Source organism: Anopheles ziemanni, chromosome 3, assembly GCF_943734765.1.
Source record: "Anopheles ziemanni chromosome 3, idAnoZiCoDA_A2_x.2, whole genome shotgun sequence".
Lineage (NCBI taxonomy): Eukaryota > Metazoa > Arthropoda > Insecta > Diptera > Culicidae > Anopheles > Anopheles ziemanni.
In genome coordinates, this window is record NC_080706.1 from 79,335,614 (window position 1) to 79,359,980 (window position 24,367).

General features: G+C 44.4%; 2 protein-coding genes across 2 annotated transcripts; one reads left to right on the forward strand and one right to left on the reverse strand.

The window, feature by feature from the left end:
• Nucleotides 1-877: 877 nt before the first annotated feature.
• LOC131285565 (pickpocket protein 28-like) lies at nt 878-2,905 on the reverse strand. The gene is made up of 5 exons (XM_058314424.1): nt 2,661-2,905; nt 2,345-2,599; nt 1,838-2,279; nt 1,244-1,770; nt 878-1,181 (listed from the first exon to the last, which is right to left on the reverse strand). The coding sequence occupies exons 1-5, from the start codon at nt 2,903-2,905 to the stop codon at nt 878-880; spliced, it is 1,773 nt and encodes a 590-aa protein (XP_058170407.1).
• A 4,171-nt stretch (nt 2,906-7,076) lies between these two features.
• Nucleotides 7,077-9,035, forward strand: LOC131285566 (pickpocket protein 28-like). The gene is made up of 5 exons (XM_058314425.1): nt 7,077-7,258; nt 7,325-7,576; nt 7,632-8,070; nt 8,147-8,664; nt 8,732-9,035. The coding sequence occupies exons 1-5, from the start codon at nt 7,077-7,079 to the stop codon at nt 9,033-9,035; spliced, it is 1,695 nt and encodes a 564-aa protein (XP_058170408.1).
• Nucleotides 9,036-24,367: the final 15,332 nt, after the last annotated feature.

Here is a 24,367-nt window from a genome sequence, read left to right on the forward strand (position 1 = left end):
AATTAATAAGTAATAGAATCCGAAAGATTTATTGCCATAATTTACCTGCAGCTACCGATGAAAGCGGAACATGCGGCATGCGGGGATGTTAACGAATTTATCATCGGCCGCTTGCCGTTGATTAGATAAGTCGAGGGCAGGGACCGGGGGGACACGGCGGTAGGGAAGGTTTACTTATTACGCACCCTCGGTGTGCGGGAAAAATGGAAATATTAAACATCGCCACCCGAGGAGGACAAGTTTAAAGTGCCGAAGCGAAACCCCAAAAAAAATGAGTGGCCAAAACTTTACCATATTTTATCATCGTCCATTAAAGGAGGAATAAATTGTACCGATATGTTCCGGCTAACTGGTCGAGGTTATGAATGACTCAATTCCGCAAGGACTCCGGGGCGGGAAAAACACGAGCCACGTACCTCCAAACGTCGTTCCGGGAGTGGATTTTTGTGTTATAATTTATTCACCAATATCTTGATTTATGGCGACATGTTGCGATAAAACGGTGCGGTGCCCGACAATGTTTGGGAATGCCCCAAAGTGGTCGCATCAACCTAATTTAGCTGCCGCCTAGCGAGGGTCGGTGCGGCTGACTTTCCAGCAGGAATGATGCGCACTTCCTAAGCCGGCCTCACACACAATCACCGACCACTTTGGGACCGGCGTGTGGGATAAACGCGGTGAGACATTCATCTTTTCCGCGCAATAAATCTCCTCCGACGGGGTCCGAAGATGGATGGTGTGATGCTGTAAAATGTAGCGAAAATGGTGACATACAGGAACTCCCTGGAATAACTCAAGCGGTCCGGGGCTGGCGTGCGTGCGTTTGACCTTGTGCTCATTAGCGAGCGGGAGATTAAAAGACGGATGTTACTGTGGACTACCACTTGGTGATATCCTTTCGCTGCCGTATGGGGACACCGTACTCCTCCGGTGGTAGGATCAGGTTAGATTTGATCGGCTTTGGAGTGGACGGCTCGCGGACGGCTGCATTTCGTTCCATGATCGGCTTCAGCGTACAGTAGTAGATAATTTCGACGATACTGAGAATGCTGACTCCCATGAACAGGCCCAGAACACCTCCGCAGTTGGCCAGAAAGTCCGAGATCCCGAACAGCTCGCTTCGCTTGATCGGAATAAATCGCGGAACTTTGAAGTGAATCGATAAATAGGAGAGTTCGACCCTGAAATCGATGTAAAATAAGTTTTGATATCTAAAAGTTTCCCATATCTTTCGCCCACTTACTCATCACTTTTAAACGATGGATTGATTTGCTCGAGTAACTTCCTCCAATCAAACCGCGCCTGTGATGTTTCGGTGTTGTAGATGATCGCATTGCATGCCGGTAAACAGTTACATTGGTGTATTAGCTCGACCGATTGGTTCTTAGCCTGCAGCAGATCAAACTCCTCCAGCAGCGAAAGTGCCTGATTGCAGCAATACGACATACCGAGACCGCAAACTCGTACGTCTTTCGTCCGGGGGTAGACAAAATGCGCACATCCACAAATTTCGATCGTATAATTAGCGAGACACTCGATCTCGCAGTTACTTTTGGTGTACACCTTAAAGTACTTCAGATAACGCTCATGGTTGTAGTAGCACTGCCTCCGAGCTGGACTGTAGTTCCGAATATTGGCCGACGTTTCGATTACCAAGGGGTCAATCGACACCGATACCTCCTGGCTTATAGGGACCCGGAAATTCTGGTTGTACAGCCTTGGATACTGATTTGGAGGATGCAGGTGGACCTTAAATCCCTGAAAAGAGTTCTGATACAAGACGATAAAAACATACCTTATTGATTCAGTGTACGTGAGAAGGATTTTGAGTTCTTACTGAACACAAGTAGTCCATATCCTTCAATCCAACCCGTAGGATAGCATACATTCCGGCCCGTATCCCCGCACCAAAGGTTCTTCGCGGGTATGAGGTCTTGTTTCCGGGACCTGTTTCATATCCGTCATCTATGCTCCATCGGCTTGCTGTTCGGTTCTCCGTCAAGTACTCATATTCCGAGTGGAGCTGCTCTTTACGCAACATCTCCTCAGCCGAAAGTGAGTTGAAAGTGTAACATATGCCCACGTCGGTCAGAGTGGGCTTGAACATGCGGCTGCAGTCCATCGTTTGACCTCGCCAGCCACACATCAAAAAAATTTCGTTCAACTTAATGGCCATCTGTTGGAGCCTCTGCACCACGTCGTCGTCATAGGTTGCGTTGCTTAGGTCTACTCCGAAGGTGAAATCGCACACCTGCAGGAGCGCTTCCAGTTTTTCCTCCCTGCAAAAAAAAAACAAGCTGATTTGAACGAAAATCCCTTCGATACCATTCCACCATCAACCTACTGCTCGAGTGATAAGTATGCGTCCTCATCTTCTTCATCAATATACACCTGATAGGCTTGGGTGAAATCGAAATTAGCCTTTCGAACTTTTATCTCCGGACAGATCGTGACGGCTGGGAACGGTATGGAGAACACGGGCAAAGCTTTCTCGGCGAACGTTACGACAACAGGATCGCGATCCCACTTCATGTAGATGTTCTGAATTATTCTTCCACACCCGTAAAAGGACACAATACACACCACGAACCACCAGACTCTATCAAAACAAAAGAGGCACATTTCAGATATATATATCTCATTAGATAAACAAACCTTACCTCTCTATTAGGGTTCGTTTATTGCCAACAAAGTATTTAAAACCATGGATGGTACTGTTCATGCAATAGTCCGCCCACAAACTTCGTTGACCTTCGTCTTTGTAGGACTCATTGAGAAGCTCCGGTTCCCACTGGTTCTTGTTGTTGACACGGGTTTCGCGCGGCACATTTGACATACTTTTCAATTCTACCATCAACAAGAACTGCCTCGACACTGGACCATCCGTACCGTGCGCTCCACTCATTATCGTCCAACATCGGAGGACTTTCGTGTCGATGGAAAATTATCATTCGCGTCATTAAAATTGCAGTCAAAAAGATTCTGATCCTCAACCAGGCAGCAAAGCCCGGTGTAGCTATTAATGATGAACTTACCATGTTGCATTTTTTTATGCATTGCAACCGTCGACATTAAAGGTCACTTTTGGCTGATAGCATTATGAATCTTTGATGCTTCTCGAAACCAAACACGAAAGCGAAACGTTAATTACATAGCCTTACAGAACCTTCTAGTTATGCTTGAGCTTGTGTTTTTAAATTTTAAAGAGCAAATTTCGTTTTTCCCCTTTAACATCAACGAACCACAAACGAGCCCATCCTTAAGCGCAATTGCGACCAAATTATCAAGACACGTTGGAACAATTAAAGGTAAGTGTAGGGTTTTAGGATCCAAAACGAACCACGCCCGAAAGTTTGCAGTTCCACAAAAGGCAAACCCTAAGCGGAGCTACATTTGCACAGGAATTTCCACTCGTCCACTCGTTCGTTCCGGGTAGAATTGGGTTTGCTTGAGCACAAAATCGTGTCAGCTACAATTATGTAAGCCCTTTGGAAATTGGGCCGGTACTCGGTGTTTGCTCTGGGACTCACTCCCAAACGTTGACCCATCGGATGCCACTCCTTCGCAGCATAACTTTTTTTTTTTGGAGTGGGTCTGACTAAATGTAAAAAAAACCCTGCTTGTTCAAACAGGGATTTTTAAAGAATTAAAGTCGAATCCTTTCTCGAAAGTAGAACCCACAAAACGGTCGTCTCCGTGCACCGGAAACTGACGTGCAAAAAATGGCACCGACTGACAGACAACAAACCCGACCGGTGGGAAAAGCGGGCTGGAGGCTGGATGCATCGGATGCATCGCGGCTTGGATTGACGTACGACCCGGCGGCCCGGGCACATTGCTTGATCTGAAAGCGATGTACACCAGCGCAAAAAGAGAGTTCAAGATTGCCCTGCGGGAGAAAGGCCCGCGTAGAAGAAAAGAATGCGCCCACAAGAAGCCGGCGATGAAATCCGTACGAAAGGCATCAAAATCTTGAGTAATGAATATTTATTTATTCACTCTTGTTTATTTATTATTTCAACAGAGTGCAAACCACAGTTTTTGCGCCAAAGGTAAGATTGTGCTGCACTGTTGGCTAGGGTTCGAAGTCCGATGGAGAAAATTAAAGCTTGTGCTTTAACAGACAATGAGAGATCAATTGCTAAACTAGTGGAGAGATGGTAGAGTTTTGAACCGTGTGCTGAAATAGTTTATAAAATGCTAGCGAATATGTAGCAACAGAAATGAATTAGAGATTATTGATAATAATAGCATATAGCAATAGTTTTAGCAACGCTATACAGCTATTAGGCAAATATTAATCGAATAAGACAGGTTTAGAAATAGGGTAAGTGCACCCATAGTGGAGCTAGTACCAATAGTGGTTGTAGTGGAATAAAATCCTAGCACTACGCCGATATATATACAATGGAGCTATTTGTTCTTCTATGAAATGTTCTTTGATCTTCTGCGGAGTGTTCAAAAGATGAATCATCTCATTCCGTAATATAGAAGCTCCAAAATTCATATTTTCTAAACAGGTCGTCCCAACATGCTGCATTCCTTAAGAATCTATAACGAATATCATGATTTCCTTAAGGCTATAAATCACTACAAAATCATTAAAACTATCTGATTTCGCTACTGACATACCCCAATATAATTGATTTATACGAACTTAGTGCATTTTACCATAATTTTATTATATTTTCATAGTTTTTACTATAGTGCCACTATAGGCACAAAAACCCAAGTTGTTCCTATAGTAGCCATAGATTTTTTCACAAGTATATTTTACTTTTATTCCGGTTTTGGCCAAAATAATCAGGTAAATTTAGTGATTTTATTCTGTTTCTACAAAATAAACAAAGCGGAACTGGAGAGAAGGCTCAGCAGAAGAAGCAGAGAAAAGAAAAAAGAAAGCGGGCGAAGGATACGCTATAAAGCATATACTACAGTTTAAGCTGTAATATTCAGAGCATTTTTTAATGAATTAAAATTGGACATATTTCGGTAAATCAATACAGTCTTTTCAATGACAACGCATTGGTCAAGGAGTATTTTACCGTTCTGTTTGAAATATGCTTCAAAAATAAGTAAAGTCAAAATATATTCAAGTTTTTCGTACTACCACCACTATAGGAACACGATACCACAACTATAGGAACCATACCACCATAATAGGAGCAACCGACTACGAAGAAAATTACGCTTTTTTTCGAGTATTTTGTATGGTTTACGGTGAAAATAGATGTTTTTCAGAAGAAAAGTCATGTTTCGATCATAATTGTTTCAAATATGTAGAATATTGTGTTCTTAACACTCATAAATTACACCTAATTGGTATTTACATTACTAAGTGCACCACTATTGGTACAGTTACCCTAGTATGCAAACATCAGACAAATTAAACTTGAACACGTATGAAAAATGTTGCAGAAGACTAGCCCATAGTTCCACTCCGCAGTAGAAGGGACCGCACCAAGTCGAGAAAAATCGTGACGCTTCGAGATCATAACTGTTCACCTTCTCTTCCACTTCTGCCGACACAAAGGAAAGCAGTCCCCACATTTACCTGTCAGCCAGCCGGTCCGGTTCGGTTGTTTATCCGTCGAGAATTCGGCTCGGGGGTTGAACAGCGATAAACTGTCGTTGCGATCAGCTTTTTGCTTTGCAGCACATTTTGGGCACATTTTTCATGCTCGTTGAACACACCTCCGTCGGACATCCTTCTCGCGCGGACCGAGCCACTTTTGTTTGCCTTTGTCCTGGGGTGCATCCTTACCGCACAACCGCATTAAACAACAAGACAAAACAAAGAGCAAAATGTAAAACGTGCGTAAGGACTAAGCATTGGCTTACGCGGATCCACCGAAATCCTCCTTCAATTCCAAAAGCGCCTCGGCCTCAATTTGGTGGGAGGTGAGAAAAATCGTGCAGCTTGCGATCGCGATCCCGTCGGCAAAAGATCGCAAAGTAATTTGCAAACAATTTTCACAAGTTCCTCGGTTTCCTCCTCGGTTTGCTTGATGCTTGATTCCATCCCGCGGGCGGCCGAGGCGAACCCGTGAAGGCGTTTCAGAATTCGGCGCGATCAATCTCCGCGGCCCAAAATTGTCTCGACGACGTGCCTCGATTATTGTTTTGCCCAGCGTGATCGAAGCCGGTTTCCCGTTACGTTTCGGTTTTGATGAAAGGTCGGAAAGAAAACTTGAGGAAATGCTGTCGCATCCTCACTGCGAAGAACGGGTGCTTATCAGGAGGTGGATGCAGCTGTACTGGGGCAGCGGGGTAATTGGTGGGCACTGGAAGATACTTTCTCATCAACAATGCGTTGCGATGCACATTTATTTTCGCACTTTCCAGCGACTTCACACTTCACCGTCGTGAGTACATTAATATTCCCCCCTTTGTGGCATTTTTCATCATACAATAAGAATTGCATCGAGAATGCAAACACCACAATCGGTTACTGCCCCAAGATTAATGAACTTTTTGCTGCAGATACAAGAAGGAAATGTACCGTTATTCAACACGTAGTATGTTGTTATTTCAACGCGGTTTATGTTCAGTTTGTTAAGCTTTACTTTGTAGAGTTTAATTGATATTTTTGTTCTATGAAGCTGAGACCTGTTTTAGCTTATCAGGTTTCACAATTGCATACACCATTGAATAAGTCATTAAAAATGGAATGGAACACTAAACCATTAGCCGGGGGAAAGGTCAAACGAGTTTAAGCTATCTGAACTAGATCTTGTTAGAAGTCAATCCGTGCATTGTTCGCAAAGCTATCATTATCCCGAGCCACTTCTAGTCCGGTTGCAACTTGCAACTGATCCTTGCATTATACAGCAAATCACGACCTCGCTGCAGTATGGTCGACCGAAGGGGCAGAAGAAACGACACCAACGAGCGACAAGGAGTCGGGGCGCCCGATATTTGCATGTCGTTCGTGCAGGGAATCCGTTTGAATATTTAAAGCCTACAAGATCCCCCGTGCGGGCGCTCCAGTCGGCTCGATATGGCGCAATTCCACAACAACTAATTGCACGATTCGGCTGCCAGGAAGGTGTGCACGGTGGTAGTTGCTGGCCACGATGGGCCCCATCAGGCTGTACTCGGATCGTGCGGCAAAATTTGCTCCCAAACCGAAGGAGGCTCCGATAAGGGCGAGCGAACCGGTCGGCGGAAAGCCAAACATCTTCGAGGACTACTGTGTGAATAGTTCGATACATGGGTTTAAATATTTCGTTGGCTCGAGTCGAACGATTGCGGAGAAGTATAGCCGAGCGGGCTCGATTAGGGGATGGCTTTTAAATTGTTCTCATTCTTTTCGGTGCGCTAGGATCTGGTGGTTGGTGGTATGCATCGTCTCAATTTACGGGTGCGCGCGTCTCATCAATACGGTGTACGACAAATGGCGCCGCAATCCGGTCGTGGTAACGTTCGCGGAACAGCCAACGCCGATCCACGACATACCCTTTCCGGCGGTCACCCTTTGCCCGATAACGAAAGTCAAGACGAGCGTGCTGAACTTCACCGCGCTCTACCTGCAAACGGTTCAGCACAATACGAAGCACAACATTTCCGAAGAGGAGTAAGTATTTGGACGGTGTGTCGTTCTCTCGGATAAACAGTAACGTTCCTTTCAGCTACGACCGTTTTATGGCAATGAATCAGGTGTGTGATTTTGCCTTCAGTGAGTTCGCCGACGATCAGACGTACGATGACAACATAGTCAGCGTGCTGCAGGACATAGCGATTCCGTTCGATGAAATTTTTGTTTCATGCGCCTGGAAGAATAAATACGTCAACTGCAGCCAGCTCTTCAATCAGGCCCTTACGGAGTCCGGCATCTGCTATACATTCAACTCGCTGTCGGCAGATGATCTGCTTCGCAAGGAAGTGTTTCATAACGAATTCGAGCACCTGGCTGAGACGCGATCTTCCGAAAATTGGTCCATGCAGGATGGATACAAACCGAACCTCGGGTTGGATACGTACCCCCGACGTACCCTGAGTCCGGGCGTAATGGCTGGGATGACTCTAATCCTCAAGTCGGAACTGGCCGATATGGATTATCTCTGTGGAGTGAGGATCAATGCATTTGATCAAGGTATTCATGCGTTATAATCGTAATTCGTTGCGTCTATAGAATTCCTTTCAGGGGTTTCTGATGCAGCTTCACAGCCCCAACCAGTGTCCTCAGATTTCGACCCAACACATACGCATTCCGATGCATCAAGCCGTGCAGGTGCGTATCGATCCGTTTCTAATAAGCACCTCCGAGAATGTGATGTCATACAGTCCCGAAAAGAGGCAGTGCTTCTATATGCACGAGCGGTATCTTCGGTTCTTCAAAATCTACACCAAACGCAACTGTGAGCTGGAATGTTTGGCCAACTTTACGCTGCACCGGTGCGGATGTGTGTTGTTTTCAATGCCTCGAAGTTCCGGTACAAGATTGTGTGGTATTCAAAAGTTGAAGTGTTGCGATGAGGCCGACGCCATATTGCAAGAGCAGGGTCTCAACCTCGTGGACAACTCGTCACGGGAGCTGGTGAGCTCTTGCAATTGTTTGCCGGCCTGCACCTTCGTGCAGTTCAACGCGGAGATATCGCAGGCGGACTTGGAATGGCGTCGGCTAACGGAGACGATCAACCTGTTTCCGAACAAACTTAATAAGTAAGTGTCATCATGCATATGAGATCAAATGTAGTTTTACAAAAATCGATATCCTTTATGGCTGCAGCTCGGATCTTTCCCTCATCTACATCTACTTCAAGGAGGGACATTTCAATTCGATTAAACGAAATCAAATATTTGGCGTGGACGACTTCATAGCCAACTGCGGTGGAATACTGGGTTTATTCATGGGTGTCAGCCTGCTGAGTATCGTCGAAATACTGTACTACTTCACGATGAAACCGCTGATTAACCATTTCTTTCGAGGACGAAGAAATGCGAAGAAGGTTGTCAAGGTGGAACCGTATCCGGCAACAACAGGACAGTATCCTAATAATTCTTTGAATGTATTCTTACGGGAAATGACTTAGAGAACTGACCTTTTTCTATACTCTTAAGAGATGCACGTTGGTAGCTTGTTTTCACAACGCATTTAGCTTTGCTTCACATTACAAATCATCTAAAAATTAATAAAACTACAATGACTAATCGCCCTTTACGCAAATGGATCGTTCAGACTGGGTCATCCTTTTCAAGAATAAATGCTCCCGAAAGCCTGCCAGGTGCATTAGTCTAGTTCTTCTCTAAATTCCATTACCGCTTCTACTGAAGAGGGAGAGGAAGGCGATAAGAGTGCCGCCCGCTATCAGGACTACAAATCACTCGCCTAATTTTTGTACCCACCGGCACCTTGCTGCACCGGGCTCGGAAAAAAGGGGCACGGACAACCGCTTAAGGATTGGTCGAGATAAAGGAAAAACGTCCCGGGTCACAACCGGGTTTTCATTTTGGGTCGCAAATCCCATTACGAAGCTTTGTCATCAGAGGTTTCCACGAAACATAAGCACTTTACAGCTGAACGTACCCTTTTTTCGGTTCTCTCGAGCGATCGCTTGTTTGGCGGCACTTATCCGACCACACATGAGTAGGTTGTAATTGTGTGGTAGAATAGAAGTAAAAGGATTCTAAAGAATCAGATTTCTATCACACCAGGTGATTGGTTTAGCTCAGGCAGTAGCGATGTTATCATTGCAGCAGCTCTAAATCCTTTGATTTGGGAGAAATATAAGCAATTTTCGTAAGTATTGGGTAGATTTCCAATGGCATTTAACTTTTTAATTAAAAAATATCTATCTTTTCTGTATGGAAGGAGGAACGAGATCCTAAACGCCCTAAAAAGGAGTATCATTTGTCTTAACCTGAAAGTGATAGCTTGCAACAAACAATTCTTCCGATCGAAGCTGCGTTTCACTTTCATGTCTGTTTCCTTCAGGTTCATTCGTGGACAATGGTTCATCTCGTGGTCTCTCTTCGTCTCCGGAACGTTAATGCCCTATGACACACGTCATCCGAGCATCCTTAGGTCGGCAGGTGTTGTTTATTGTATCCCAACCATCCTCGCTCCCGACTAAAACCAGTTCTTACCGACCCCTCAGGTGCCCTCCGCTGGTAGTCATATGGCGAGTCGCGGTGCACGGACCCGAATGCGCATTCCAGTGCAACGCTCCGGCGTGGATCACCCAGAACATGACAGTTCAGAAAATGTTAATGGATCGGTCATAAAACAAAAAACCAACGGAAAAATGGATCGCAAGTCGGGAGGGAGCTATAATGGAGTTGGTTTTAAGGTACGCGAAAGAGAGAAGAAAAAGGCATCCATTTACACGCCTCGGGCGAAGGAAAGCCCACCGGCAGCCGACTGTTGGTTTTTCACTTGGACTGCACATGGCGTACCGGGCGCTCAAAGGCGCCCACGGGTGCACGTGCTTGGGAGCCGATGCGAACTATACGAAAAGGAAAAACCCTTCAGAATCACTCAAGAAGTTCAGCTCGGTGCAGCGCGACGACGTTCCTGAGCGCTATAAAGATGTGTTCGAGCAGATAAAATGGCGTGTAATAATGGAAAATAAAGTAAATAGTTTATTTTCACCCTACTTCCGGGCGCGTGAAGACTCGCGTGGTGATATCCGGCCAAAGGGAATGATGGTTCGGTTTTTTTTCTCCCGTTTTGTCTATGCTTTTGACTCTATTGTTTCCTATGCGATAAGCATCACCCAGCTCTAACGTATGGTGCTCGTTTTAATGGTTAGTTCTAGCTCAAATCCACATAAACATTATCTCTACCTTGCGCCAAGCCACGGACAAGCCCGGAAAACTGTCCAACAAACGCCCGGTTACGGCTCTAAATTAATGGAAACCGAAACCGGGAGCTTTTAATTCAATAAGCGCTAAACAAAACCGACTTTCAGCTCGCTGGCCCGTGTCGGGTTGGCTAACCCTGCCTAAAGGAGGGGGAGAAAAGGGATTAATTTTCGAGGATTACGGTCACATCACATCTCTGCGTCGGCTCGGGTGCGGGTGCGGGTGGGGTGAGTTTTCCGGGTTCCCGGTACAATTAACTTTAGCCCTGCCCCTCCCGTACGCCCCTTTGGCGAGTGACTTTTTCCGAAAACCCTTTTACGATCTTGCTCGCTGATACTTTTACGTCATCCTCATGCCCGAAGCTTTCGGCGCCGAGATAAGCCGAAACCTTTCTCGAGACCCTGTGGGGTCCTGGGAAGAGGGAGAGGGGGGGGGGGGGGGGGCTTGCCGGTGGTCGGATAAATCCTATTTCCAAATTACCACCTGCGTGCGGAAAGTTTTTCGCACCGACTTCCATCGATCCCTGCCTCCTTCCGCTAACCCTTTTCGCTTCCGGCGGGCCACCATTTAACATTCCTTATCGGAGGCAGTAGTTAAATTTACGACGGTGTCCCACCCACATCCATCCGAAAACCACCCACCAGCCCCATTCACCCGACCCCGCGGGGTGCGTCCGCGTAAGAATGCGTTTCTCCCGAAGCTGTTGCTCTATTAATGCCTAAACAACCGGAACCATCTCGAAGTTTTACCCCGATTCCCATAAAGTTTGAAAGGGGTGGGCCCCTTGCGGGCCGGGAAGATCGTTAACCGTTAACGAGCACGAGCTCCAATCGGACACGGTAATCTGCACCTTCGCGCTGTCACTTCGGCTCTCGGTGCGGTGCGGGGCCGGATTTGAGGAGTTCATTTTCGCCCGTTGTCGAGATAACCATCAGCCGGGGAACATAATCGTTATCATAAATACACACGGAATTATTGTTTATCGTATTTTAAAACAAATAGATTGGCTGATGTGTTACCTCGGAGGAACGGGGTTGAAGTGTCTCCTTTATCGAGAGGGAACGGGTTTTACTCTTAAACATGTTAACATTCTTGTTAACCAAAGCTCTTTATTGACGAGTATCGTAATGTTTTAAATAATTTGTTTAGCTTGATCATGTATGTCTTTAAGTTTGATGTTTGATTTTTAAATGAAAAGTAAATGTTGAAACATGATTACTTTTATTTGACAAAAACTATATTTTTGGATTGTTTCTTTTTTTGTTTTCACTATTTAACTAGGATGCTCCATAGAACTTGGTAAATATTTTGTTTCTGATTGTTTTCAGTTTCACAGCTCTTTTTATATCTATCCTTCTACTTTTCGCATGTTTGATACTTTCGTAAGACTTTGAAAACTTTTGGTTTTCAAACGGAGAAACATTGTTTTTCTTTTGTCAAAAATGCAATAGATACTTATAGTGTTAACCATGAGGTAATATTATTTTCAAAAATTAAATTTATCAAATAATTTCTGGATCACAATTGAACGTTGAAACATGATTATTTTTATTTAAAAGCTTTTATTTCGCACTTTTTCTAATTTAGTATTTATTATTTAACTAGGATGCACCATAGAATATGATTAATGTTTTAGATTGTTTTTTTGTTTCACAGTATTTTTACCGATCCTTTTACTTTTCTTGTGTTTGATAACTCTCAGAATTTTGAAAATTTTTGTTTTAAAAACGGAAGATCTCCTCATTAAAAGAGGAATTGTTTTTCTTTTGTCGAAAACGCAGTAGATACTTTTATCATTAACAATTAAAAGAGATTATTTAAAAACAGTATATTTTTTCAAATAAACCAGTCATTGATCTAACATAATTGCTTCCGATTTCGAAAATGAAACAAATGAAAACCATTAGCAAAGGGCATAAATCAGTGGAATTTTTTTTATAGTTTTCTAATCACTGACAATTGGTTATTAAATTCGTATCTGTAGTTTCTTTCCGTCGCTTTCTTTTGGAGACTCTTTCAGACATTGCTGATAATCGTTTATGTTTAACTTTATCTGTATCTTTTTTTTATTTTTCAAGCGAAAACTAGGACGAAACACTTCCTGTGCGTGCTGGGCGGAATATTGGCCCAGCCCATGCTAGATACCACGCCGGTACCTCATGAACGAAACAGGCTAAGATTATCACACCCAGAACGCCCCGCCCTATACCGTTCGCCGTACGTACCACCTTATCTTGTCCGCACAAGACGCACGTCGTGGTGGCGATGTTTTATGACCCCGCACCACGAGGGCGATTCGATGTCTTCGACTGTTCGGTGCGTGTACGGAAACGAGCGCCGTGTAAATAGGTGCACCGGAAAAGGAATTCTGTTCCGAGATATTTATGTCCGGCCGACGGAGCGTCTTCAACGTCGAAGCGAAAGTTGCACAGTTTGTTCACGTGTCTTTCCGTTCCTCTTCTCGTTTTTGCGTTCCCGATGGCTAGATTAGGCAAACCGTCCGTGGTCGACGTCATCAGAGTGCTCACAATTTATCGCTTTCTGGTACGCTGGGCAGACCGGATATGTTCTTGAAGCGGCCTTTTTCCACGCTTCCTTTGCATTAATTTTGTTTTCTGGTTGATGGTCGACCACCCAAAATTTAAACAAAACCACAATATCTCTGGATGTTGTCTGTTTAGACAGCGTCGAAAAAGAAAATGACAAAGAAGGAAAACCATTTTTTTTTTGTAATTGTGTGTGAGTGTCTAAACAGTTCTGCATGCCCTCCCACCGGAAAGGGTTCTTAATCGTGGGAGCAATGTCAACTTGAGTTAGCACGTAATATAGTTTCAACGAGCCCGCGGGGCCATTAAGGCTCAAGAACTCCGAAAGCTTAGAGACGCTCGGTGGGGTTAGGAAATTTTGCTACTGCGGGTGTGAAACGGAATAACTGGCGAGTCACTTGGACACCTGCTGATTAAATCGGTGCCATTAGAGAAGCCAGGTGGCTTCTTGGAACCCACCAAAACCCCATTTGGAGGCACACGTTCGCTTTGTCATGTAAATTTATGCGCTTCAAGTCTGGTTTGAGCGTCTTAAACGTTGCCTTTAATTGGACAAAGAGGATCAGTTCCAGATGGATGATTTTACTAGTTTTCCCAAAAATAAAAGCTAAAATATTTGTTTTAGTTCTATTTGCATTCCTTAAACTTAATTTAATCGCTTCCTTCGAATCTAGAAGAAAATTTTGGGCTTACGAGTTTTTCTAAGGATTGTAAATTTACTTTACCATCAGAACCATTTCAAACAATTCAGGAATTGTTGGAAAAGCTTCAGTGGAATGGTCATGCTTCATGCTGCATACTCTGCAAGACAAATCATACGAATTTTCTTCTTCATTTCACTCACGCAACACCCTTACCCGATCCGAGGCAGAAAAGTCGTTACTAATTCGATCGAACTCCTCCGGGAAAGCGATTGAAAAATGTTTTGCAACCTATGCCGAGTTCCCTCCCGTTTTGCACTGCCGTTCCATATTGAATTGTTTTTACTGAGGGCAACTTCTGGAAGTTCGGGTTTGGTGGAAAAGTTTCCACCGGAACAAACATGGACGCGAGTGGAATATTAAGTTCGATCGTAGCGAAAATGGAATACGGTCTCGCATCCGTTTGGGTGTGCGTTATGTCTTCGTTGGGGTCCTTTTTATCTTTGCTACTGGAAAAGCAAAAGATGCCCGTGAACGTTTTACATGCAACGATGAAGGAAAGGAAAATGATCTGGTGTAGCAAAATCCTTTTGACCGCCGGTAGGGGAATCCATTCCGGAAGGCAAATCGCTTCCTTCGGCTAGCAAGTGAAAGGTGTTCGCATGCCAGAAGCGAAAGGAACCGCACACCGGCGACGGTGCGGATGCGTACGTGGGTATTAAAATGCATCCCGGGACCAGAAGCAACAGCAGCAATCGTCTTTCGGAAGCCGCTCGCCGGAGATGGAGCTGAGACTAAGGAAAACCGGAAACGTTGGCTTGATCCTTCGGCCGCTTCCCTGAGGTGAGGATTTTGTGATTGTTTTTTTTTCCTCAGCTGCTTCTTTTTCGTTTTCAGAGCCGACGAAACGCGTCCTGCACACGAAGAAAGAATGTTCATCGAAGCACAAAATTAGAAGGGAAAATCCGGGAAACTAATCATACCGGGGTTTTCTTTCTTGCGCTCGCCATGGGACGAAGGAACCATTTTTTGTTCCTCCATCAAACTGAATTGAAACGGAGTTCCAAAAGGCGTCGTTTCATCAGACCGATGCTTTCATTTGCTTCATTTGGAAAACTGCGTTCGGCCGTATTCGGGCAAATGATTTCCGTACGTGAGCCGTCGGGTGCATTAGGCTTTTTTCCAATGTGCAGGCTTTTCTTTTCTTTAGTGTTTTTTTCACGGCGTTCCTCGGCGCTAATCTTCTAAAACATACAATAAAACAATTTCGGGATTAGAAACAATTCTTGCTCGGGGCGTCCCAGTGCTTTCGAAGCAAAGCGTGGAAATGAAACCAGAAGAAAGCGCATATGCTCCGAATCGTGTAATCCCATTTTGGGTTCTTTGGTCTGGGATTATCGTTCGTATTTTTGCTTTTTCTTCGTCTACTGATCTTCCATTTTATCTCCAGCATTACTTTCGTTAACGAACAGACGCGCACGGCAATTCCATCATGGTTCGTTTTCTATTTCGACTCAGGTAAGTCGGCCGCTTTTTCCCGATCGTGCGTGTGAACGGGATATGCATTCGAGCCTTTGAACACTTTCAACATCGAACCGAACGCACTCTCGCGCACGCCAGCGTCACCCGAACAAGGTGTCACATATTTATTTGTATGCTTAAACGATTTGTCACTTTCCCGTGGCCCTCTCCGACGGTTGACGGACGTGGCAAAGAGCAACAAACAAATCGGACCCGTTTTTCTCATCCCCGAGCGGCGGGACAAAAAGGACATTCACTCAAAAACTGTGTGACACCTCCGAGGGTGTCATAAGCATTTGTTTGACCATCTGTCACTGCTGTATGTGTGTCGTGCGATTTTAATGCTTTCTCGATTATGCTTTCCGCCCGCTGGTGCCATTTTGGGTACGAATTTCCCGAGCATAGAGCACAGAAGAAAAAAAAATCTGCTATCGGGCGGATTAGCAACCAAGTGAACAATCAGTCATATGACGGATTTGGTGGACGATTGTTTGAATGGTTCGGGCACTCCGGCAGGCCGTTGCATGCAGTACCAAATTCGTCCTTACGGCGAGTAAATAGAGATTTAATGGACTAATTTAATGAAGCCAGATGGGCTCCGGTCGATGGCAAAGGGAAAATTAAATGCGCAATCGAATCAATGTCAACCTTTATTTTCGGGTGGCATTTACACAGCGGATTATTTCGATTGCATTCTTTGTCAAACTGTGTAACAAACAATGATGAAAGAATCTAATTATTTTTGTCCGTTCAATTTAAAAGGAATTCAAGGAACATTCAACAAGTAGCCATCCACGTTTTGTTAAATACCAAAGTGATTGGTTTGAAACAGTTCCCAAAGCAGAGTAAAGTGTAACGCTTGCATTAAAAAAATAGGCAAATTTTCATCGGTGATAAAAAAAATTTAACTAAGCTAATTGAATGAAGTAAATTTTGTTGTAAAGTTACATTTTTTAAATACTTTCAAAAAATATACCGACGGCCGGTAATGCGGCCTTACTGTCCTTGGCCGAAACTTTAGCCATAGCCGACAAAACCAATCGTGTAACGATGTTTTTCATATGTTGTGTGATCTTCAATGATACTCCATTTGGACTTTCAAATGTTGGTAGAGGTCCTACTTTTGAGTGTTGTAAATGTTTTTTCGAACGGTTTTAGTTGAGAGGCATAGGAACAGTTAGCATTGTGGGATATTTCAATTATATTTGACCCGTTCAACTCACCCGTTTCTTTTTGCGCATAAATTACTGTGGCCATGTATGTCCAAACCGCTGGATCTTACTCTTCATGATGTTTTCTGATAAAGATGCTTAATTCCGGAAGGCACTGCACTCTAAACACTTCTCTATACGACGTAAGTTCAAGAAGAACAGCGACTTGATGCAAATTCTTCTCGCTGATTTTCAGCCATGATATGGCGTTCTATGAGAGTTAAGAGACCCCAAAACATGTTTAATGTTTTGTAATAATCTTCAAAAGCAACATGGTTTTTTTACCACTTGTCGCCGTCTGTTTTGAAATAATCTTTGATCACGTGGTCCGTGATAAAGCTGGATATTTTAATACATAATCAAATGTAGATGGTTTAATGTTTTGGCCACGGCAGATTCAATTTAAATGATACAGTTGTCAAACTTGTTTTGAGTTTAAATGAAACGCTACCCTTTATTATGCAATCAACAGAAAGTTGCTAGCGTTTTCCGTTTTTTGCACGAAAAGCCGGTAACATTTGGCTATGTGTTTTATTGCAAACGTTATAATAATTTACTGATATAATTGCTTTAGTAAAACCCAATCGGAATTAACACCACAACTGCAAGTGAACCATCGCTTGGATGATGTTGCCAAAGTGCTTTGATCCTGTGACAATTTTTATCGAAATTTCAAACCTTCGTCTGCAACTGACAGCGTGTCCGAGGTGTCTGCGAAGTTTCCGTATCCCCCCCGGGGGACGAAACAACCCCCTTCGGTGGCCCGTTTTCAACTCTCTGCTCACGTTGCCAAACTGTCATGTAATTTTAATTACCCACACACATACACACACAAATTCGTACACGCCGGCTATCAAATGCAACAAAGCGAAGGCCAGCGAATCGAAGAAGCTGCACAACGCGGATGCATGTAGCAACAGTAATTAAATTATTCATAATTTAGACCGCCCCGAAACCGAACTGTTGGCGTTGGCATGTGTGAAAACCGACCCCCAAGCAAGTGTCCCCCAGTTGACACCTAATTATTATTATTGAAACAAAATGGGCTCGGTTGACGTCCCACCGCAACCAGACACCACCGAACGGGTGAGGATGGCCGGAAAATGCTGCTGCCAAACCGTCATGAGGTCTTGTTCAACGTTCCGCGCCCAAGGGATGTGTTACTGAAGGGTTGTTGTTTTCGTCGGTTGGCCCCACAGCCCCAGCTTCCGACGCTATCCCCGAATCGATTGTGTACTCCTGAAGTGTAGTTTGGTGTATTGTTATGTAAATGTCGTTTTGCGAACCGTTCCGAACGGGGCAGCGCTACCGATGGGAGTTGTAAAAGTATTCGACTTCAGCTGAAAGGATCTACAATCGGTCTTTTTTTGATGCAATTTGGAAGTGAGTTGGCATTCGCCTCGACGCTAATAGAAATGTAACCCATGCATGTCACCTTCACCCACGGGAAAATAGCTTTTCTTTTTCATTCCCTTCCTGCTTGTGAAAGTTCTTCAACATGAAAATTTTCCACCGACCTAGCAAAAACCACTAGAACACTAATCTCAAAAACCCGGCTGGCCGGTATTTTATCGTCCTTTCGCAAGTACTAGAGTAACGCCTCGCCGTCCATCCCTGCCTGCAGGCTAATCACCATTACCTCCCACGCGCAGCCGTTGCTCCAACACATCCTCATTACACCCACTAATCTAATCACATTCTGGCTGTGCTCATCAAAAAATTTTGTAGTCCGTAAAGGAGGAAGCATTTTTGCTGCGGCTTTTATGGCCCCATAAACCAATTCACATCGAATTGCCACCCACCGTGTCCACCTCCCGGGGGGCATCTAGGACTATAACGTGTTGGTTTTTCTTTTCATTCGTGACGCATACCAGAAGTGGGTTTTCACTACGAAGGAAAATCTTTTTTACGACGCTTCCCAACCAGAACATGCCCTCCGATTTGCGCCCTTGGGTGGCGACTCACTTGAAGGAGGGATTTCGCTTGTCCTGTCCCACGGTCAAATGGGTGGGTATTATTTTTGCTTTTGTCTTACTGATTGCCTCCAGCGAATTTCCTCCCCTTGGGACAAAGCGTGAATTTAATGTAGGCCAGTTCCGGTATTTTTAAAGAGAAATTTCAAAACGAGCGCAGGACATTCTGAGTCCATTTCAATTAAATTGGGGCACGCCAATCTCAACTTGTCTTCGCAGATTACATAGTAATTTAATCGTAAAACGATTATCAGCTGATCGTTTTTATCTTCTGTTACTTTTATGTTACAATCTATGACGAAACATTTTCGATTTTTAAATAATGAATATCTTTCAAAATTAAATACAATTATGTCTTGCAATGACTTCAATGCGACGCTGACAGAATTCAAATGAGTTCAAACCCCAAAGTAAATACGATCACGTTCACCTCATTGTGGCGATAGAAGCCATGTTTCCCAGTCGTTCGCTTCGACATGTGCTTATTAGCTGTTTGCCTTAGCTCCATCTTCATCGTCGTCCAAATGTCGAGACCCATCACCCATCCATTCAGGAAAGGCTGGGCTCCTCGGGAAGCCCAACCGGAGGCTTCTCCTTCGTGACGGACGCTCGGGATGTTTTCATGTACATTGTAATAATAATTAGTAATGTCGCGTCTTCACCCTGATTACCCCGAGGGGCAGTATTACACCGTGTGTGCAAAATGGTAGGTTTGTCGTTCATAATACCCACTGCTGCGAGGGCTTTAAACCCCTTTCTGTCCCCCTCGCCCCACCGTTGAAAAGGTGGGTGGTGGAGAACATGCTTGAAGGTGCCGAGGATCGTGTGGCTCTCGGTAGCTGCTGGAAGCCTCGACGCTGTTCCCCTCAGGTGGAATGCCGGGGTTCTCGGTTGCACTCGGAGCGCTAATAACCCTTCCGGAGGCGGTTCGCCGGTTTTGCAAAAGCTTTTGCGAAAGTGCAAACCGACCTGGCAGGAAGGTGCTGCCGTGCGTTCTAATGTGCGCACGGAAAAACGTCACCGTACAGGCGCGCGGGAAGAGTTAAGAATTTAATATTATTCAGAAGAAACATTCATAAAGAGTAATGTCGGTAATTACCTTTCGGTAATAATACGTTTAATCATAAACCTGCCGCCGAACGAGCGGACGAGAATGGCGAACCCCGGGTTCGGTCCGTACCGTCCGCTTTTCCGATCCGAACGGGCGAGACGGGCTCGGATGTCGCCCTTCGTAACTGGCAGGGACGGGTGCGATAACGACCGAGAGGACGATGAAGATGATAGGTCCCCGAAGTAACGGATCCCCCGACCGGCACATTTGGGCCGATTTGGTCTGCCATGTGTCTGCCGTGAAGAATGGAACCGTTCTTTCGCCCGTTGTGCAACCAAAGCGGTGGTGCGGAATTTTATGAAAATTTTTATTACATCAACCTGAGCCGGAGCCCGTCCACGAACGCAGGCACTTTACGATCGAGAGCGTGCGCGCGACGGAGGTAGTTTACGTGTGGTTCCTTTATTTAAACTGGTTCCTCCACTGTTTGCTACCGTTTTCTACCGCGAGGCGCAAGAAATCCACCGAGACGCTGGATGAAGGATAGCAAAACGCAACGGACAAAGAAGGATACGAAAGGGACAGACCGTTCGGATGGATTCGAAAATGCTCCTGAATTCGTGGATAATAACGCGTCACCAAACGGTACGATGTGCTCTCGCATTGTAATCACCGAATTCCATTACTCCCAGTGAAGGGAGTTGGGTTTTTCTGAAGGACCAGCGAGGCCCAACCTGTTCTACACTAGGGGAAAGGAGTTCTGCAAGTGGATCGCCATAACATAATTAGAACCCCTTTCCATTATGCCATGGATCAGGTGCGTTTGAGATCACTTTGGAATGTGAATGGAACAGTGAAGATGCGCAACGTCTTGACGGAAATTGGGAGAGTAATAAAACTTCGAATGAATACTTTTGTAGGAAAACGGGTCACCGGAGAATGTTACCTACGGAAGAACCTTTACATTGGTTGTCGTAAGAATGAAAAATAGTAATGGAGAGTAGCCAATAAAACCTTACAATGTTGGTAAGGTATGAATGTTGTTTGTTTAGCTTATAAAAACTTTTTAGACTAAAAATGTCCAACTAGCCATCTGCACTAGAGATCCTGCGCTTTAGTACATCTGGTGACTATAACCGAAATTTGAGATGATCTTCGCCACCCAAGAAGCCACACGCCATCACGCATCCGATCCCAGATGTAGTGAAAGCCGAGAACTTGCCCTCCAAATTACACTCTCTTGTGTCAACAAACGGTGTACCCATTCTCAAGTTCCGTTTACGCCAAGAGCACTCTTCCTTCCTCCCGATTGCCATCCCTTGGCAGGAATCTGTGACAGGATCGGAGGGAATGTTTCCCTCCTCCCCAAGGGAGTACTGAAGTGTACTGAGGGTGAAAGTAAAAGATTTACAACGTAATTTACATAATGGAACGCAACCTGAATCGGCAAAGAGTCCCGAAACCACCCAGGCAAAACATTGGCCTCGACGAAACTGTATTGACCACACGCAGGCGAGGGGGAGAATGTCGTCTAGAAATTTTAAAATCAGTTCAATGGTTTCCGGTGTAAGAAACAAGGGAAGCAAACGTTCCAGAATGGAACATTGATGTTTGACAGACCTTCGCGGAAACGTTTCCTTTGTATCGGTTGGGCATCTGTAAACATGGCTTTGGTTGTCGGAGAATTTAAGACACAAACTCCACGAAGAGCGGAAATGATTGATGGTCGCATTAAAGGACGCTCAAACACCGATGACATCCTCCCCGAGGACGCTGAGGTTGTTTGCGTGCGATTTTTGACACTCCCGATAATAACTGGATCGTTGGGAACGAACCGGAAGTTCCAGGACAGGCGTACATTGGGTAAGATAATATTCTTCCGGTCGTGACGGAGATGTGCTGCTCCTAAGACATTGTTTGCTTTTCAATCAACATCCTCCTTCCCACTGGGGAATAAAAAGTTTGGAAAATTTCTCACTCAAAAGGTGTGCATAAACTATAGGCAGAAGATAGCCCTGTCAGAAGCACATTAGCACTATCCCACGCGTTAGTGGAACAGATTCCTGGTGCCTTCCTACGAAATCCACGCTTCATTCTATCACGCCAATTGCAAGAACCCACGGTAAACCGGAGATTGTTTGATACGAGGGTGTAAAGTGAAGGCCTACAGCGTCGATACAATGGTGCGATATGGATTTGAATAAATTATAAAATTGAAATGTAACACCATCGCACCGCGTATCCCTGTTGCGCTTAAGGCGGATGAGTGTCATCTTTGGCGTGTTTGCAACGGAGTTGGCAACCGAGGTTCGGCGGAGATATCCTGCTGGGTTTTGGACTGGAAAAAAAAGAAGGCAAAGGCAAGGGGTTCCTGCCTTGCACATCCCTCCGGCGTTTGAGAGAAAATCCTTTCCCGGGGAGAATTTTATTCCTCTCGAGTAAGGTATTATTTTTACGTTGAAAGCGGTATTTGTCGTTGGATTGCCATTCGATTGACTGATTGACACCTCGACCTCGGGAGACAGTATGAGCTGTGACAGGAGAAAGGTAAAAGTACGCTATACAGTCATGCGGTGCATCGGAGATCGGATTTCAGTCGGGGTAGGATTTATTAGAATTCCGAACGGCTCCAGCCATGCCGTGTCCTGCTGTGTGCAGGAAACACATTCGTTAAGACACATTCGATCCAATAAGTATGCTTGCACTTCAACGAAATGTGCACTCCAGCTGATACCGCATCGCATTTCACCGGCTCTTTCCCCTTTGTCCCATGGGAAACTGCATTCAATCTCTCCGTCCGATGCAAATTAAACCGAAGCGAAAAGTAACAAGGCACCCAAATTCCTGCCCGCTCAATGCCCAAGCACCAATTAATCCAATTTAGCATCGTAATAAAATCAAAGGACTCATTACCGGAACTGCACCGGCGCACAACGCGGGAACGGCGATCACCGGCGATGGCAGCGGGAGATCGTTAACATTGGCAACAAATTGAAATAATTTAATGCTGATTTTTACGGCCCGCCAAAAACGGGACGCTGCTAACGAGGAGCAGCGCAGCAAACACATTCTCCCGAGGAAAACACATGTTATTCGATCGGGATTAGCCTGTTTTTTTCGTACAGACATTGGGCGGCTGGTGGGCGTCGCGGATGGTTTGTGAACTTGTCGCAAGACGATGAGACGAGACGGTGAATTCTTTATGGACATTTTAACATCGTCTGGAACTGGCTCACAACGCATTCAAATGTGTGCGACAAAACGGTCGCGTGCTTTTAAGTGCGTATGGGAAAATACGGGAAGAGAAAGGGGAGCTAATATATGCACTTGTTAAGCAACAAAAACCAAATACCCTCTTTGAAGAGCTTTTCTGTTAACAAAAAAAACAATGGTCTAAGCCATAAAACAGCATGCACTACACACAAAACAACCATTATACGTTACTCACCTACTGAAATTTAAAAGTTTTGTAATGTATCAATCAAAATTTTGTAATATGTCGAAAGGTACAAATCTTTTGAAATTTATCTCAGTTTGTTTGATTTTAATAATTGGAGCTTCAATGTTGAAGTCAAACTTCAATTTAGATGTTTAAAAAAATGAATGAATTAAGTAAATTTTCACTTTTCAGCTATTGTTCCTCAACTGGGCCATTTTGTTACAGTTTTGCAAAAGAAAGATTGTTTTCCATCACTTTTATAAGAACGCATAACATACTGTCAGCAACTGAGGACATTTAATTTTGTCTTTTCGGAGTTTGAATTATGGGCTTTCGTTCTTTTCGTTAAAAAATATTAACAAAAACCCAACGTAAATTAAATGAATACGTTATGTTTCAATCATAACACGATTTCTTATCCAAAAGTTCCCTCACTTATTTAGCTAATTTTAGCAAGAAGGGGAACAGACTCATTTGAATCTTTCAGCTAAGAATGAATCTTTTGAGATTCGAATCTTCGACGGGATTTATGGGAGATGTATTTATGAATCTTTTGGAATTCGAACGATATAGAAATAATAAAAGTAGTTGCTCAATAATTCAGTTGCTGGTAATAATTTACCAACCAATGGAAGGATTCTATTTCGGAATCAAAATTTGTTAAGCTGCTTTACCTTTCACAGGCGATGAATCATCCCCATTTAGAGTGGACCAAAAATTCAACCAAACAAGTCAAGACTTATCGACCAAAAATAATTCTGTTTCACACAGCATCACTTTAAATCCTTTTCCCATCGTCATCGAATTCTTTGACTCGTTCATTTACGAGCTCCGGTTCAGTAATCGGAAGAATATTTACTGAATTGCTCTAATCCAGCGAGCTATCTCGAGCTCGATTATTGGAATTATAAGAAACAAATTGATTCTTCGGTAAGAAAATCCTCCAAACCGAATGGTTAGCAGCGTGGTTGGTTGTGATGTCGGTTTGTTTGTTTCGTTGGCGGTTTGTTTCGTGGTCGATGACGATTCGTTCGTTTTCAAAGTTTTTCCCAGGCAAGTGGAGAGAATTTTCTAACACAACTCTTCACCCGTCCAGAGATCGGATGGAAAGAGAGAGAGGTTCGTGGTAGGTACGGGAGGAATGGCTGTGGTCCCAGCGGTCGATGCACGCTCCGGAGT